The following is an 18,704-nucleotide window of genomic DNA, read 5'->3' as shown; positions in this document are numbered from 1 at the left end:
GGGACTCCAAGGGAGAGGAGCTGGGAGGGTTCACTGGGCGGCACAGGTCCTTCGCCCAGAAATAGATTTTTCCTACGTCAAAATCCCTTTTCTGGGCTCGAACCTGTGCCGCCCAGTGAATCTATACAAGAGAAAAATGTCACCAAACTTGCAAAATAAAGGAAAAAACATAAGCGTAAGAGAAATACAGGATGCTTTAATCAGAGATGAGTACCAAAAAACAATTATAAGGGTATCTTAAATATGAACATAAATCCAATAAGGTAGGTATAATAATGCCGTGAGTGATAATATATACAGATACTCAGGAGCATAAAAATTTACAAATATAATAACAGTATTCAGGTGCGAGACCAACGAATACAATAGGGTATAAATGAGGCAGGTAAGAGGGAGAGATAAAGAGTCAAGGCATTAACCTGTGAGTTACTCGGGAGTAACTACGCTCCCTGCGGCTACTGTAGAAAATTTTAGGGCTTCCAAATGTTTAAGGTAGTGTTTCTTGAACACTGACGGTGATTTCCACCCTGTATACCTGGAAAGGTCTGTAAAATTCATGTGGTGAAAGAAGTTCACCGAGGTGGCAACCGCCCTGATATCATGTGCAAGAGGAAAAGAGTCAGGGTTAGCTTGTTTAATAAAATACAAAATTTGTTGCCTGATCCCTTTAATAGTAATGGTACCGCCCTGTTCTCTAACGAATAGAGGCCCCGAGGAGTTAGAGGAGGTCCGGGATAGATAAGACCTAAGAGTAGTGACAGGGCACAGCGACGGATCTTGCGTGAGGGGAACAATTTTCCAGGAGGTCCATCTGTTTTGAGGGTCTTCATTCTTAGCCAAAAAGAATTTGTTAGGAGAAAGAAGGACCTCTCCTGAAGGCAGAAAGTCAATATGACCCGGGTCTCTCGACAAGGCTGCCAATTCAGAAATTCTTGCCCCGGAAGCCAAGCTCACTAGGAAAAGTGTTTTCCTGAGAAGGGGCATGTAATCACAAGAACTGTTAATGGTATCAGAAGCCAATTTGAGTACGTCATTAAGGAACCAGGTCACCGGGGTAGGACGAGTAACCGGTTTCAGTCTGGCACAAGCTTTCGGAATTGAAGCTAACAAAGAGTCGGTTAAGTCTATGTTAAAACCCACTAGGAAGATCTTTTTCAGAGCAGATTTAATAGTGGTGATAGTATTGGCTGCCAGACCTGATTCTAATAAAGATCTAAAGAAAGTGACTGTAAGGTTCAAGTTCATACAGATCACGTCTGAGTCTATTAAAAATTTTGCCAACTTTTTAACTGCAGAGTCATACTGACGGATGGTGGAATCCCGTTTATCTGATTCTAGGAACAAGGTGTTTTGAGGATCAATATTGGCACCATGCATAGCCGCAAACTTCATAAAGTCCATAAAGTTAGGGCGCTCTGAATGTTTGAGAAAGCGTACACAACGCGTGTTTGTACTATCTGAGACAGAACCGGATTGGGTATCGGGTGAGGGTATAGTCTCAACTCCCGCAGGAGAGGATACCAGTTGCTCTTGGGCCAGTTGGGTGCGACCAAGGCTACTTGTCCCTTGAAGGATCTCAGTTTGTCTAGAACTTTCAGCAAAAGATTCACCGGGGGAAAGAGATAAATCTTTTCCCAGTTGTCCCAATTCTGTGACATGGCGTCTGTGGCGTAAGCCTGAGGGTCTAGATTGGGAGCCACATATACTCTCAATTTGTGGTTGGATTCCGTGGCGAAGAGGTCCACTTGGAGGCCGGGAACCTGAGAGAGAATCCACCGAAATGACTTTAGATCGAGTGACCATTCCGATTCTAGAGGGGAGGTCCGGGACAGGGCGTCTGCCACTACATTCCGGACTCCCGCCAGGTGGACAGCTGAAAGATGCCAACGGTTCGAGGCTGCTAGGGAGAATATGGCTACTAGAACATGGTTCAGAGGCCCTGACTTTGACCCGCCTTTGTTGAGGCAGCGGACCACCACTTCGCTGTCGAGGACCAGACGAAGGTGTTGTTTCTCGGGAAGAGCGAGACGTTTCAGGGTCAGAAGAACTGCCATGGCCTCTAGCACATTGATGTGAAAATGGCGGAACAAGGGAGTCCAAAGACCTTGAACTTTCTTGAGCTGAGAATAGCCGCCCCAACCTGATAGGGATGCGTCTGTGTGAATGATTAATTCCGGGGGCGGAAATTGAAGGGGAACTGACTTTGACAGACTGTTTGCTCTTGTCCAAGGAAGAAGTCTTTCCCGTAGAATGGGAGGAAGGCGGACTTTCCTGTCCCGGAGCTTCCGGTTCGCCCTCGAACGCCAGACACGATTGATATCTTTCAATTTTGCCTTCAGAAGAAGATCCGTCACTGAGGCAAACTGAAGGGACCCCAGAATCTTCTCTTGAAGCCGTCTGGAACTTACTTTGTCTTTGAGAAAGCGTTTGGTGTTCCTTGCAATCTCTAACCTCTTGGGTCTGGGAAGACACAGAGTATGAGATATAAGATCCCATTGCAAGCCAAGCCATTGGAACTTCGATTTTGGAAGAAGACGGGACTTCTTGAAGTTGATCTGGAAGCCTAGAGATTGAAGATAATGGATGACTTTGTGAGTGGCTTTTAGGCAATTTTGGGAGGTGTCTGACCAAATGAGCCAGTCGTCCAGATAGGCTACTACTTGAATCCCTTGATTCCTGAGTTCCTGAACAGCGACTTCTGCTAGCTTTGTGAAGATCCTTGGGGCAATGTTGAGCCCGAAAGGCATCACCTTGAAGGAGTAACTTTTGTCCCCTAAGCGAAAGCCTAGGTACGGACGGAAGTGTCTCGCTATCGAGACGTGATAGTAGGCGTCTGTAAGATCGATAGAGGTGGTGACGGCCCCACGGGGAAGTAAGGTCCGCACCTGCGAGACGGTAAGCATTCGAAACTTGTCGCATTGAATGGACAAGTTGAGAAGGGATAGATCTAGAATCACTCTTCTCTTGTCTGAATCCTTCTTCGGGACACTGAACAGCCGACCTTGAAACTTCAGATGTTTCGTTTCTTGTATGGCGTTCTTTTGTAAAAGATCCTGGACAAATTCGACCAGGTCCGGGGTGGAATGTTGACGAAATTTGTTAGGAGGAGGAGGTCCTTGAATCCAACTCCACCCTAGTCCCTTGGAGATGATACTGAACACCCAGGGACTGAACCTCCATTTGTTGCGGAAGGCATAGAGCCTCCCCCCTACCTGCTGCACCTCAGTATTGGTTTGAGGAGTTGCCTCCACGTCCGCCTCGGAAGTTCTTTCCTCTGCGAAAGGCTCTTCCCCTGCCTTTGTTCTGGTTAGAGCCACGGTGGTAGCCTCTACCTCTACCATAACTCTGGGAAGAGCTATGAGCCTCGTAGGACTGGTTAAAGGCAGGGGAAGTGGCGGAGGCACCAGAAAGCTGGCTCTTAGGTAGCAGAACGGTGACATAGTCATCCGAAGGAGCCCGAGAGGTGGAGGGCTGCGCAGGGGCAACAGAAGATGGAGGAAGAGGCAGCCGGAAGTTGGATGAAGCACTCTGTTGTTGCCTGAACTGGGTGGAGGTATATGGTCTAAGCTTCTTCCTACCCCGGGCTTGATAATTTGCGGGGTCATACTTGCGTTTAGGGGTCAAACCCCAACGGGCTTTAAGGCTCTGATTAACCCTAGTGGCCTCCGCCAAGACTTCCTCTACGAGATCCTCGGGGAAGAGATTTGAACCCCAACAGGAGGACCGGATGAGTTTATTAGGTTCATGCCTAATCGTCGCCTCAGCTAGAACATGCTTGCGACATCTGCGTTTAGCAGTAGCAAAGTCATACAAATCATAATATAACGACTGTAACGTAGCCTTGTTGAGAGACTTAAAAATACTCTCCGTATCGTAAGTCAAGGCTATCGACTCCGTGGATGTGGCCAGGTTTAGAGTACGGCCCACACGTAGGCGGGAATCATATTCCTGTTTAATGAGAGATTCCGGGAGACGGGGAAGCTTCTCACTAAACAAGACTGAGGCACAGTCTGCTGCAAGCTTGCCGGAGGTAAAGGTGGTATGGACGTTGTCCCAACACTCAATACCTGAGGGAAGAAGGAGGGAGATTGGATCCACCTCTCGGATGGGAGGCAAGGGCTTCTCCTCCAGAGCATATTGAAAGGCAAGCTCTGCCACCTTATTGACGCATGGAGTCAAGGTGGTCTTGTCCATTAAGAACTTCGTAAAGGAGCTTTTATGAGGCGTCAGCATGGTGTTAGTGCAGCCGATGTCATTCAAAAATCTGGCCCAAACAGATTGGGCTTGCTCCTTCGGGAAGATGACCGTCTCTTTGGGGACCTTGTCTAATCGGACTAAAGCTTCCTCTGTAAGTCTGGCATAACCATGAAATGGAAATGCCAGACCCGGAGGAAAGAATTCAAAGTCCTCTAGAGGACGAGTGCCAAGGCCCTCCAGAGTCAACATTCCGTCTGAGAACGGGGAATGAAGAGCCATCCGCCAGGGGTTGTTCTTGGCAAACGGCGGGAGCTTAGAGGCATCCGGTATGAGAGAGCTTTGGACTCTCTCCGGAGCTCCTTGCTCTAAAGCCCCAATTCTCTGACCGAAGTTAGAGAACATCGTGTCCATCCTCGACTGCATCTCCGAAACCAACTTTTCCTGCATCTCCGACACGATGCGAAGCATAGCTGATTCGGAAAGGCCCGGGCTAGCAGCAGGAGGGGCGGAAGGAACTCCCGGGTCGTGAGACTTAGAGGAGGAACCAGAGGTCTTTGAAGACGGGTTCGTACCATGTTTAGAGCCATGAGAAGTCTTATGAGGCTTGCGAGCTTTGGGTAAGGTCCTTGAAGTAGACTTATCCTTAGGGGGAACCGGGTATGAACGTTGAGACGAATCACGGTCCCCAGAAAATCCAAGAAAGGAAGAGCGATCAGAAGAAGAAGAAAGAGCGGGGCTGAGGATAGGAATCTCAGCGCCGGACACACCTGCCTCACTTACCACCCTACCTGTATCCGGCTCGTCTAGCAACATTGGTTCGACGTCCAGGTTCATGGAGGCAACATTGTCCTCCAGACCTCCGGGGGCGTCCGATGGATCTTGCTCTGGGTCGATGAGACCCGTTATAGTGGCATCAATGTGGGCAATGATGGGAGCTGCCACATGCCTAGCCACAGCAGCTGAAGACTTGGCGTTGGGGTAAACCATGGTGCAGTAGTCCTCAGATAGGACGTACGGCCGCTTAGACTTTACATTCCGGGCAAACCCACCAATCCACACCTTCAGTGTGGCCCGAGCCGCAGACTTTTGCTCCGGGGATACCTGAAATAATAGGGGGAATTATAAAAGGGAGACTCCCAATGGTCCTTCAAGACCATAGATATCTTACTAATAGTAAATAAAATAAGAAGGCAATATAGCCAACGGGACTCACCGAGTCAGATCCAAGGGTAGTGATGAGGTCGAAGCAAATCACACAGTTATCCGGGTGCCATACCACAACGTCTTCCAGTTGAACCCCACAAGGGGCGTGAGATCGGCAGACGGAGTGGCCACAAGGCTGGTGCAGAACAGCTGCACAGGCCGGCGTCAGACAATGCACCATCTGTAAAAAGAATAGTATATGAGAAACTGTAATTCTCTTAATTAGGGGCGGGTCTGGAGGACCCGGGCCTAACATAGGTCTAACACAAGATTGGAGCTTAACTGTACTATTCTTTTAAATGGCCTAACATAGGTCTAACACAAGAAAAGAGCTTAACTGTACTATTCTGTTAAGTAGGGGCGGGTCCGGAGGACCCGGGCCTAAAATAGGTCTAACACAAGATTAGACTGTAAAAAATAAAAAATAAATTTTTTTTTTTTTTTTTTTTTTTTTTTTTTCCTTTTTTTAGGGGCGGGTCCAGAGGACCCGGGCCTAACATAGGTCTAACGCAAGGTTAGAGCTTGACTGTAATATTCTTACATAGGGGCGGGACCGGGGGTCCCGGGCCTAAACATAAGTCTAACTTGAAACTAAAGTATAGCCATCCATTCCGGTCAAGCCGGGAGCATAAAAAAGGATGCAATAACAAGGAATTAAGACACATAGTGTCTGATTTCCCGGGGTGGGGTAGACCCCGGGCCGGGAAATAAAGGTATATTCAATACCAATTCCTATAGAGACTCCGGGGTAGTGATCTGTCATATATAATCATCATAGGAAATGTTATAAAATAATAGGGGGGCGGAACTGTAACTAAGAACTGCCAATCGAACCCGGAGGGTTTCGTATAACATAAGCCAGAATGAAAAGTGAATATAAAATAGGGTGCACCGGGATCCAACTCTGTTGACCGGTGGCCAACCAGACTAGACAGAGACTAAACCGCCGGGCCACCCGGAGGACAAAGTCCATAAACACTTAACTACCCCCTCTAAAAGGAGGGAAGGCAACGGTCCCTTAGTGGAGGGGGGGAGAAGCCTAGCCTCCCACCTAGCTAGAGGGGGAGCGTGGGGGAGGATCACGTGATACGAGGCAGCAGGGCTACCAACTGACGATCCCCAACAGACAGATCAAACGGAGTAATGGCACAAATATTCATTATAATAAAAATAATAGCGTTAAATATATGAATAAACACATAGAAAATTTTTGGGCAAGGCATGCAGCATAAATAATTAAATCACAAAAGACACACCTGATGGCTAAAATAACATTGCCGCCTTAGCACGGTCGGCAGCCATAGCGATATGTAAATGATATCGGCCCAAAAATTGAACCACGAGGATTCTAAACGCTAAATAATGAATATTCACAATAACAAATAATATTTGATAATAAAAATAATACACATAGTAACACCGCAAGTGAAAATTAAAAGCTCTCAAAAACAGGAGTACCAACTGTAGTGAAATCAAGCAAGATCGGTATGAACGAAGAGAATAACTCCTATAATATAAATATTAAACGATCTAGATTGCTCAAAACACAGTAAAACCCAGCTTGGTACTTAACTTAGACGGTGTCTCCTGGGAAACCGACGAAGAAGCCATAATTCACTAGAAAATATCCAAAAATCGAGAGCACTAGAAAAATGCGGGTTACTGCACAAGTCGTGCTAAACGGAGTTGGGTTCTGAGCGGATGCATTGTAGTAGTACCGAGTGAGGTTGAACGGCTCTCCTCTATTGGGGTTCTCTGTCGTGGATTAATCTAAATAGTGCGGGACCTCTGGATTATACGCCCAATTTTATACCGACACCATTAGGTGAGCGAGCTAGTTAACCTAGCACTCCTTTACATTTTTTCTCTGGTATATTTAGCAGTAAATTACCTAAGAATAAGTGCTTAAATGGAGCTTATTCACTGGGCGGCACAGGTTCGAGCCCAGAAAATAACCGATAATTTTGGAGCTAAGAAATCTGCAGTCTTTATAAAAAACAAAGGAAAAATACCATTTGGGTCTACACCTCCATAAGCATCAAGTCCATGAAGAGAGCTTTAATTTCATGAAATCAAAAAGCTAGACTAGTTAGTTTAGCCCCAGAGAAACAGGAATGAGAAAGTTCGAGTTTCTCATTACTCTGCTTGCTGTCAAACACATCAGTCAAAGGGGTTGCCTTTTCCATCGGATAGTGAGTGACAGAGCCATCAAGTTTAAGTAAAGGAGGAACTGTTGTGTCTATACTAAAAAGTGCAGATTTAAGGGTAGCCCACCACTTACGTTACTGGGTTGTACCAGAAAGGGTTTCTTTTATGGTTAAATTGTATTCCTTTTCAGTTGAAGCATAAACTCTCTAAGCTGAGTGTACAGTAGTTATTCCAAGTCAAATCTGATCTGTTATCGTTCCAAAGATGATAGCCTCTTGCTTCTCCAAATATGCACGTCTACATTCATCATTGAACCAGGGTCTGTCTTTCACTCGGTACCTTAGCACACGAGAAAGGATAGGCTTATCAATTATGTTGACTAGATTCTCATTCAAAGGAACAACAAGCTCAACACTATTATACAATTGTGACCAATTCAAGCCCAAGAGATCACTCAAAATTCCATTTCAGTCTGTTTGTGATTTTATATAAATCTTACATGAAAATGACAAATCTGGGACAGGCTGCTCTGTCTTCAAAACTAATGAAATCAAGGCATGATCAGATGTTCCAACGGGAGAACCAATAGAAATGAAGGACAACTGATAAATGCTTTATAGATTTTGTTGTAGCTTTGGAATGTGGTGATGTCCTTGGATAAAAAGCTATATTATTTTAGGAATACAACATACGTTGTGTTATTTTGAATGTAAAGAATTCATTCCTCCTAATGAAGCACAATTAATCTTAGTACTCAATCATATATATTTAACATCAAACAGAATTTAATAGTATATGCACTCATTAAGTATACTGTACAGTACAATTTAAGAGATAGATTTGCTAAAGCCCCTAGAGTTTACCCTTAAAGAACAGAACCCGAACCCAATAACAGGCAGCTATACTGGCACATCATAGAACAAACAGCAGTATAAACACTTGAGCAATTGTATGGTATACGTAATAAGCAATAATTAGTACCCTAATTCAAGAGAGAAAACAATGCTATCTCAAAGTGCCTTGGAATTTTCTTTACATTTCTAATTTGCTTATTCTAATTCATTCCCAACTATTTTGCAACCCATCTGGTTTTTTAAACAAAATAATGAACTTTAGGTGTGTATCATTCATGTGTGCTAATGTCTAATGATACTGATAGTTGTACTATAAATTACTGTTGTTCCTACACTGATACAAAACCTCATTCTTTACTATAGGAGATATCCTAGCGCAAGCTGGAAAGTACGGCAGAAAAACCTTAACAAGGTCATTAACGACCGGGCAGGTAGTTATCCACCTGTTAGAGGTGGGGGACCGGCAGTTGGTAGGTACTGTTTACCTCCAATCGAATTCTAGCCGTCACAGTGGTAACACCGCTGCTCCTGTTTTTGTTTGACTGGCAGACTAGCCTCTCTTTTTTTTGTGCTTATAATCAAATTTTTTTTTTTTTTTTTTTTTTTTTTTTTTTTTTTTTTCTTTTTTTATAGATATGATGTCCTCTATTATGAGGAAGTGTCCCGGGGTGCCCCCGAAAACCTGTGGCACTTTTATGTTGCTGCTGGAAGTGGAGCCTCATTCCCTATACCCTAGGTGCAGAGTTCATATGTGTTCTGAAGGCTCCCCCTGCCAAGTATGTAGAGAGTGGTTGCCCTCTCAGTGGGAGAAGTTCGAGAAGAGGAAGAAGAAGAAATCCAAGAAGGACTTGTTACCTCCAGGTTCGCCGTCGAAAGGTAAGGAGTCTCTGGCCTCTTCTTCAGCCTCTCGTTCTCCCCCTTCAGACTATTCCTTGCCTCCCTCCTCTGGGGGGAAGTCAAGGAAGAGTGGCACCATTGATTTAACCCCCATTCCTCTTGGTCAGGCGGATCCCGTTGCCACCCCTAGTGGGGCAATGTTTTCCGCCACCGGGAATGACACCGTTACCACTTCCATTCCAGATCATGTACGAGCGGTATGGCCTTCCCTTGGACTTCCTGGTTCTCCTTTGGAGGAAGTTTGGAAGCAGTTCCTCGCGGAAAAGGTTGTGCCTCAGGTCCCTTCTGTTTTGGAACCCTCGGGAGTTCCGTACCTCGCCTACCTCCAGTCAACTCAGTCGGCGCCTGCTGAAGTTTCAGTGGATGTAGTAACTTCAACTCCAGCAGGCCCCTACTTTAGAAGGGAGAGAGAGAAGAGGAAAAGGAGAGCTCGCTGTCCTTTGCCTAGACGTTCTTGTCGAAGAGACAGGCAATATAGGAAGAGACATCATCGTTCTCGCTCTTCCTCGCCTTCTGTCTCTTCACGAGACGTCTCGCCTCGAGACTATAAGCGCTCTCGGCGCAAACCTTAAAAGAGCGCTTCCTCACGCCATCATTCTGCCTCGCTGTCGTCATCCTCTCGTGAGAGATCATCTAAGCGCTCAAAGCGCTTCAAGAAAAAAAGTGCTACGTTACGTTCTCGCTCTTCGTCGCAAGAGAGCTCTTCAAAGCATAATAAGCGCTTCCCACGATTTTTCATTTAATCGCGCCAGGAGTGCGGCCAAGGGCAAAGCGCATCCTGACCTTGAACCCTCTCCTTCACATATTAGTTTGAGGGTCTCCAATCGCTCTAGGAAAGTCGGAAAGAGTGCTTCTCCTTGCTTTCGCTCCTTATTATCAGAGAAAGATTGCTCTCGCCCTTCGACTTCTCGATCTCGCAAGTATCCGGTTATACACTCGCAGGGTCAATCTCCTCTCCCTTGTGTTTCAGACAGGACAACCTCCCCGGTGCCCTTGCTCCCTATTGAGTTAGGGATTACGAGCCTCTCAAAAACTTCAGAAGAAGACCCAGGGGTTCAACCCTTCTTCTCTTCAGTTGAGAGCAGAGGGAAAAGGCCAGATCGCCGATCAGTTCGGCCTCTTCCACCTCGTCCTTCAGACCTTTTAAAGAGTGGAATCTCTACAAATTCTACGAGGTCAGATCCGATAATTCGGTCACCTTCTCCTAGACCGTCTACATCCACGCAAGGTCAGGCGCTCGTGGCGCCATTATCCAGCGCTCAGCCTTCGCATGCAACAACGGTAACATGGTCTCCTACTTGCACCTTCAGAAGATGCAAGGGGTAAGATAAAAGGTTTGTCTGCTTCTCGCGTCTCCACTTCACCTGTAATAACGCGAGGAATTAGCACAGCCTGAAGATTCCTCGGAAGAGCCGCCGTCGAAGGACTTGGAGTCCTCCTATTTAAGGGCTCTAAGAACTATGTGTAATATCTCAGGCCTCGGCGATTTGCATCTGTCTCCTCGACCTCTTGACGCTCCAGCCTTAGATAGGCTATGTTGTCCTCCACCGAACCCTAAGGCCAGAATTGAACTTCCCGGGTCTGTTCACACTACAGGACGTCTGAGGAAGGTCTCGCAGGCGGGCTCGGGAGAAGCGGGTTCCCTGAAGTCTCAGGGATCCCATAAACTTTTGCAATTTCCGTTTGAGGCAAAAGCGCTTTTACAAGGTCAGAGATGCCAACCCTTCTCCTCTGACCTTGGATCCCCTCACGATGAGGCTCACCTGGCTGCTCCTCAGAGAGACTCTCTACTCTTCAAGTCTCTTTCTCAGCCTCAAAAGCCTCGGCAATGGAAGCGGCTTCAATCTCCCTTCTGGAGGCTTTATCTTGGTTTGAAACGTGGTTTAGTACAGTTGGCTACCTCACGATTCACGGGGACCTGTCAAACTAAGACTCCCTGCAGTCCTTACAGGAAGTCCTAGCTGCTGGGGCCAAGAAAATGGACTTCCTAACCGCTGTAATAGCGACCATGTGGGGCAGTTGGGTTCTCAAAAGGAGGGAATCAGTAGTTTCCAGACTTCATAGGAGCATCAGTAAGGCCAAGAGATCAGATTTGAAAAACTCGGACCTGCTACAACCTCTCCTCTTTTCTAAGCAGGCAGTTTCCTCTACCTTAGATACTTGGAGGAAAGAGATGCAGGACACCGTGATGCAAAAGGCTGCTTCCTTTGGCACAATGCAGCTAGCCAACTCCACAACCTAAGGCCACAATCGCAGCTCTACTTCCAGCTAAGAGCTTCAGCCTTTGTAGCCAAACCCATGGGCAGAGGAAAGTCTGCTCCTCCCAAGGCTAAAGGCAGAGAGAGGAAGCCTAGACAGAAATAGGGTCTCGGTTCCTCCCTACCAGAGGTGCCTGCAGAGGAGTTGGAGGAGGTGCAAAGCTATGGGGGCCATGCAATGGACCATCAAGGTGCTTCGTTGGGGGTACCGTATCCCCTTCATAGGCTCTCCTCCTCCTCTAATTCCTCCTCCGATCTCATCCTCCCAGGTCCCTCGGGATCGTGGGAACCAACTGGCCCTAGTTCAGGAAATCCAGAGCATGCTTCTGAAGGGCGCCATCCAACAGGTCCTCAACACCTCCTCGAGGTTTTTCTGTCGCCTGTTTCTGGTAGAGAAAGCCTCTGGGGGCTGGAAACCAGTAATCGATCTCTCTACCTTAAATCAGTTTGTGAAGCAGATTCCATTCAAAATGGAGACAGCAGCCTCCCTGATCCAAGCGGTGCGTCCTGGAGACTTCATGGCATCTGACGCATATTTCCAAGTACCAATCCATCGCTCAGCTCTGAAATTCCTGCGCTTTGTGCTTCAGGGTCGAAGCTTCGAATTCAAAGTACTATGCTTCAGCCTCTCGACCGCCCCACAGGTGTTTACAATGGTTTTCTAACTTGTTTCCTCCTGGGCACACAAGCACGGGATACGCCTGCTAAGATATCTGGACGATTGGCTACTCCTGGCCTCGTCCAGGGAACAAGCTCTGGATCGCCTGAGGAGGCTTCTCGACCTTTGCAAGGATCTGGGGATTATTGTAAACGTTGAGAAGTCTTGCTTGATTCCAACTCAAGTCATGAACTATCTGGGGATGTCCATCAACACCCAGGTAGGGAGAGTGTTCCCTTCGTAAGACAGACTTCTAAGACTGGAACAACCCATCGCCCAACTCTTGTCTCCACTGCCTCCTCCAGCCATTTTGTGGCAGAGTCTTCTGGGCCATCTTTCCTCCCTGGAAAAACTAGTTCTAGGTGGGAGATCAAGAATTCAAAGTCTCCAGTGGCATCTGAAGACCCATTGGTCCCAAAAGAACGATTTCCCATTCTTACCAGTCGAGGTTCCAGCTCTTGTGATACAAGATCAGTGGTGGTCAGCCAGAGAGAATACCCAGACGGGCATTCCTCTCCAAAGCCCCAATCCGAAGTTAAAACTCTTTTTGGACGCATCACTACGAGGCTGGGGTTCCCACCTAGGCCCGAAGTTAGCCTCAGGAGTCTGGTCTCCGATAGGCAAACTCCATATAAATCACTTGGAATTGTTAGCAGCCTGGAAAGGCCTAAAATACTTTGTAGAAGACCTACAAGGACGAGGGTTGGTGCTGATGAGCGACAACTCCACGATGTCTCGTATATCAACAAGCAAGGGGGTACACAGGCAAGAGACCTCTGTCTTCTAGCAGTACAGATTTGTCAATGGGCGGAAGGTCACGACATTTCTCTCACAGCCAGGTTTATTCCGGGTTGGAAAAACATCGTAGGGGATCAACTAAGCAGGCATCACCAAGTGTTGAGTGGCGAATTGTCTTTGGATCTTTGAGTAGCGAAGGCAGTAATAGCTTTGTGGGGTATCCCTATAATAGACCTGTTCGCCACTTCTCTGAATGCGAAGCTTCCCCGCTACGGTTCTCCAGTTCCAGATCATCAGGCAACGCTCCAGAATGTCCTTCAACATTCTTGGGACAACCTGGATGCATACGCCTTTCCACCCTTTTGCCTGCTGAGAAGGGTGATCAACAAACTCAGGACCTCCCGGAATTGCAGCTCTGGCATGGCCAAGAAGAGAATGGCTCGCAGACCTTCTTTCCCTTCTGGTTCAGGTTCCAAGGTTTCTTCCTCTGGAACCCCTTCTACTGACGCAGCCACACAGTGGTGTCCCCCACGGGAGAATTCCCTTGCTGAAGCTTCACGCCTGGAGGATGTCCAGTCACTCCTCAGACGCAGAGGCTTTTCAGAGAGAGTGGGTGAGCACATGTCCAGGCACCTGCGCCAAATTTCCACAAACCTCTACCAAGCAAGATGCAGAGTGTTTGCAACTTGGTGTAGAGGGCGAAGCGCGTCTCCACTCGCTCCCTCTCTTCTTTAGTGGCGGAATTCCTTTTGTACCTCAGGGAGGAAAAGCTCCTCTCAGTCTTGGTGATTAGGGGCTATAGCTCAGCCATGACCCTCATCTGTAGACTGAGAGGGGTTGACCTTTCCTTCTCGGAAGATATTGCCTTGTTGATTCGAGGTTTTAAGCGATTTTGCCCCCCCAGTTGAGATTAGACCACCACTTTGGGACGTGTTTTTGATCTTACGTTCCTTGAAGGGTCCGTCCTATGAGCCCTTAAATAGGGCCTCAGACTACCTTCTGACCCTTAAGACCGTCTTCCTGGTAGCTCTGGCCTCGGGTAAAAGGGTCAGTGAGCTACGTGGTCTGTCTTACGACGTCGCACAATATAGGAGATGGGAGGAAGTCTCTCTCAACTTCGTACCAGGCTCTGTGGCTAAGACTCAGAATCCTTCATCTGCCGATGAGAGGTTTCGAGAATTTCAGTTTTCCAGCCTCACTAAGGTAACACAGGATACAGAGCAGTTGTTACTGTTCCCAGTCAAGGTGCTAAGAAAATACCTGAAGCGCACCAGACCTTTCAGACCACGTCTCCGTCATCTCTTCCTTAGTATCAACAAGGTAAAGATGAGAATCTCTCGCAACACCATCTCTTTCTGGCTCAAGAAAGTTATTGCGAGGGCTATTTACGGAGACCCAGAGGCAGCACAACCCAAAGCCCATCAAGTTAGGGGAGTAGCAGCCTCGCTGGCATTTAAGAGAAATTTCTGTCTCCCAAGTCTTAAGAGCTGGGGTCTGGAAACGCCAATCTACATTCATCGCTCACTATTTGTGCGACGTGACACATAGGTCTCTAGACACGTTTTCTATAGGGCCTATTGTGGCAGGTCAACAGGTGCTGTAGCTACCTTACACCCTTTCAGGGGGCAGTAGCCATTGGTTGAGGATCCTGTGTTACACTAGGTTGTATGAAGGACATCCATCTGTCTTCTTCGTTTCCTTCTCCCTCCCGTCTGGGGATCCTAGTCTGTAGTCTGTTTCAGCTGGACTTGCCAATGGAAATAAGGTATGAAACTCATCTGATTCCTTTCACAGGGTATAAGTTATACCCATTGTCACGAGGTTTCCCCTTTTCAAGGTCGGGGGAATCCTAAGTATGAAGGGGTCCGAGTCAAATGTTCTTGACCCACTTCATCCTGTAACATTTGTTTCCACGAAGCTACATACTTTCGGTTGTGCTAAGATTATGGGGATCTACAAAGAAAGATTTACAGGAGATTTTGTCTTCAAGAGAGTCTTGTCTGAGGACTATCTTTCCTATGAATAGGGAACTCTTTGGCCATCCTAGGCCACAAGACTCCTATTGTAAAGAATGAGGGTTTGTATCAGTGTAGGAACAAATGACAAACTTATAACAGAGTTTGTATTTTTCCTAATATACAAACCCGAATTCTTTACACAAATCTTCCCTCCATCACCGCCCCCTAGATAGTCCTAGCTAGAATCCAATTGATGGTAAACAGTAGCTACCAACCGGCGGTCCGCCACCTCTAACAGGTGGATAACTTCCTGCCCGGTCGTTAACGACCTTGTTAAGGTTTTTTTTGCCGTATTTTCCAGCTTGCATTAGAATATCTCCTATAGTAAAGAATTCGTGTTTGTATGTTAGGAAAAATACAAACTCTGTTATAAGTTTGTCATTTAATGATATTATTTTTCATGAATTTTAGGGTATAATGTAGATCAAGTAATTTTTACTGCTACAGTATTTTGAAGTCTGATTAAGAATTGTAAAATCATGCAGCCAAAATAATTTTTATTATTTATTGACTAATAATTAAATCTAAATTGAGTAATTCAGCATGTTGAATGCTCATTGTATACAGTACTGTTAATAACTGCTGTTAGATTTTATTTTATGCATCCAGTATTTGTAAACTTTACCCCCTTTGTCATTTTCCAGATATTCAAGAATTACAAGGCAGTAAGGGTTGGTTTAAGGAGGCAGTGCAAGTAATTGCACCTTTCATGTCTTACTGCGATATGGATATTAGGAGTCTCTCTATTGAAGATTACATTACAGACCTCCAGCCTTATCTTAGGTGGACATATCAGGTAAATTTCTTCTGTTTAGGTCATATTTATGGTAACCTGAAAAGAATTGCTGATTATAACACTCAGATCAATTTTTAGATGGGTGAAGAAATAACCCACCAACCACAGATAGGTAGCCCTGTTTCACTCCCAATAAGGGTAGGGCAGTGGTTTCCAACCTGTGGGATGGGAATTCATGAATGGTAGCCATTGGGGGTGCAAATTCTTGATACTTATAGTGGATAATAACAACGGAATAATATTTTGTTCTGTCACTAAATACAAACCAACACTATTTATAGGGGTATGTCTTTTGGCAAAGCTGAAAGATGAGCCATTATCTTTTTAGCGAGGGTTAACCACCCACCTGCTAGTTAGCAAGGGTTAACCACCCACCTGCTAGTTAGCAAGGGTTTGGGGGTAGTAGCTACCCCGCTCACTCACACACCTGGGATGTGAACCCCACTTTACTTTTGGCTCAGGGAGAAAAACGTCTCTTTCCCCACTACATCTTACTGGCCATTTGACTTATTTTTTCTTAATCATATGTTTTTCTTTTATATATATGAAATCATTCTTAATGTGTTTATGTATATTCAAAGCTTTTGTATAGAGTGAATGTTGCTGTCTGTGTGACAGCGTAGTGCGGCAGGTTCTTAAGGACGGAGAACCTTCTCACGATCTTCCCCCCTTGAACGATGATCAACCCGTAAGCTGGGGGCCTTACGAGTGACTCGGCCGCTGCCGCAGGGGGAGTCATCATTGTTTGGTTATTCCTTCTCCGTTCGGATGTTAACGGTGCCCTTCCCCTTACTTGTTCTTGGAGGAAATCTGCTTGCTACCTTCGCAGAGCTTGACTTCGGTCTTGCTCTTTCTCATCGACCATGCCGCTCCCTCGTTACGTGGGAGGATCTGCCGGGGGGAATACCTTTCCCGTTCGCGGGTTAGGTTGTGCTCCTGAATGGTTTTCTTCATTGATTAAGTTAAGATAATAACTGTTTGTAATTTAACTTTTTCAGCTCTGTTCTCCTTCATGGGGTGATGGGCCAACACCCTTTCTTAGCTGGCGGAGAGAGAGCATGACCTTTAGCCTGTCCGTCCCCCTCGGGGAACCCCCTTCCCACCGGACCGTGAGTGGTTCTCCCGAGTAGTTTATTTCATCAGCTGAATTGATTAATTATAATTCTTCTCTTTACAGTTCTTACGCTGCCGCTCTCCTTCTCCTGACGATGTCGGCTGGTGAAGGAGTGTACAGTCCTTATCAGGTTTCTGTTCTCTCGGGGGACACCTTTTCCGTCCGCGGATTAGGTGCTCCTCCCGAAGGAAGTATTTCTTTCATAATGTGTTTTTATGTTCCTCAGCTAGTGATGCCGTACTTCTTCGTTCGGCTAAGATAGCCGACATAAAAGAGCAGAGCTGTTCATTCCTGTGGAATCTGCTGTCCCTGTGCTGTCACAGTCGTGTTTTCTTGCACCTGTGGCAGCTCCTGATCAGCACGCTGACTTCGAGAAACTAGCTTTGGGTACGTTTTTACAGGTACAGTAGTGCTCGATGCAGACCTTCAACTTGAACAATGCTTGTTGACGTGAAGCAAAGAGCGCTGCCCGGAGGTCCGCCTCCAGGAGTCGGACAATTTTTGCTTCCGAGGGACAGTTATCCTCCCAAGGTGTTGGGCTGCTCTCCCTCTTGAGGGAGAATTTCTCTTCATCATCTCTGTCTAGCAACCTTCCAGCTTGCAGGGAGAATTGCTGACAGGTACGTCTCATTGGTAGTCGCAGTTGCGTTGCCAAAGACTTTGCTCTCCCCCATACTGAGCCGACTCTTCCGCCAGGGGCGGAGCAAAGTCCGAGGCAGGTCTCTCCTGCAGGCAGCATCATCTCTCTCGCCCTAGAGACAACGAGATCTTCTAGACTTCTTCCCGTTCCTACTGAGCAGTCTTTGGAAGATCTTCGCCGACATCAACAAGCTCGCAGAGTGCATGGTCCTCCTCGAGGCTTCAGACGTTCTCCTTCACCTTCAGCTTAGGGACTCTCTTTGGCTCTCCCTCACCCGTCAGATGATCCCTCTCGGAAGATCGTCACTCGCCCATTCCTTGTCACTCGTCACCTCAGGCACAGCTCTCTCTTCGAGATTGTTATCATGATGAATCTCATCAGCCTTCACTCTCCAACCTCTCGCTACTTGACAGCTGTTCATAGTTCGCCACCTGCCATAGAATCTCTGGATTCTCCGACTATTTGTCGAGCTCCCTCAGTTCGTGGTTTGCCAATTGTTATCAGTACCCCAGCTTCTCATCACTCACCTGTGACTCGTCAACTGCCGGCTGTTTATCATTCTCTGGCTTCTCGCTGATCGCTAACGGCGAGCCGTTTGCCCTGGACACGCCGTTCGCCAGCCTTGCGGCATTCGCTTGTCCACCGTTACTCTTCCACCTCTCCCCACCTGACAGCTGTTCGTGGTTCGTCAGCATCATCGTTCCCACGCCTCCGCGAGTAGCCTCTCACCTTCATCTCTCGAGCCATGAGTCTCTCCCTCTAAGAGAAGAGTCTCTGGCAGGGTTTTTCCGCTCCTCCTTATCGAATCCAGACCCTTATGGGAGGACGTCTCTCCCTCAGCAGGAGAGACATGAATGGATGACTTCAAGACCTTCACTCCTGGAGGAATTCTTTCCTCCACAGAAAGAGCTGAAAGACGCCAAGACTCTACCCAAATCTTCCGCAAGGGTATTAAGGCCTTCCCAGGCTTAAGACAACATTATATAGGCATTTTACAAATTTTAAGCCAATGTAGGTCATTAACACACATCTACAGGTACCTCAAAAATCTTTGTATGGTGCGCCCTTGCACTATTAAACAAATTTCAAGATTTCTTAAAATCATATAAGTTAGCATATTCGCCCTTTTATACCCTACTTACACTAAGTTATAATGATATTTTGGTTTGAATGAATAATAATG

The 18,704-nt window shown here is 46.7% G+C and overlaps 1 protein-coding gene across 2 annotated transcripts in view; it reads left to right on the top strand.

Annotated features, from left to right (window-relative positions):
- The window catches only part of LOC137631777 (endoplasmic reticulum membrane-associated RNA degradation protein-like), a 275,307-nt gene that overhangs the window by 46,833 nt on the left and 209,770 nt on the right, over nt 1-18,704 (top strand). For both annotated transcript variants that reach the window (XM_068363736.1, XM_068363735.1), the window contains exon 3: nt 15,616-15,767. In XM_068363736.1, coding sequence (XP_068219837.1) covers nt 15,616-15,767 — 152 coding nt within the window. The remainder of the gene's footprint in view (nt 1-15,615; nt 15,768-18,704) is intronic.

The sequence above is a fragment of the Palaemon carinicauda genome, chromosome 40 (assembly GCF_036898095.1).
Source record: "Palaemon carinicauda isolate YSFRI2023 chromosome 40, ASM3689809v2, whole genome shotgun sequence".
Taxonomy (NCBI): Eukaryota; Metazoa; Arthropoda; class Malacostraca; order Decapoda; family Palaemonidae; genus Palaemon; species Palaemon carinicauda.
This window is presented reverse-complemented; position numbering and strand designations above follow the sequence as displayed.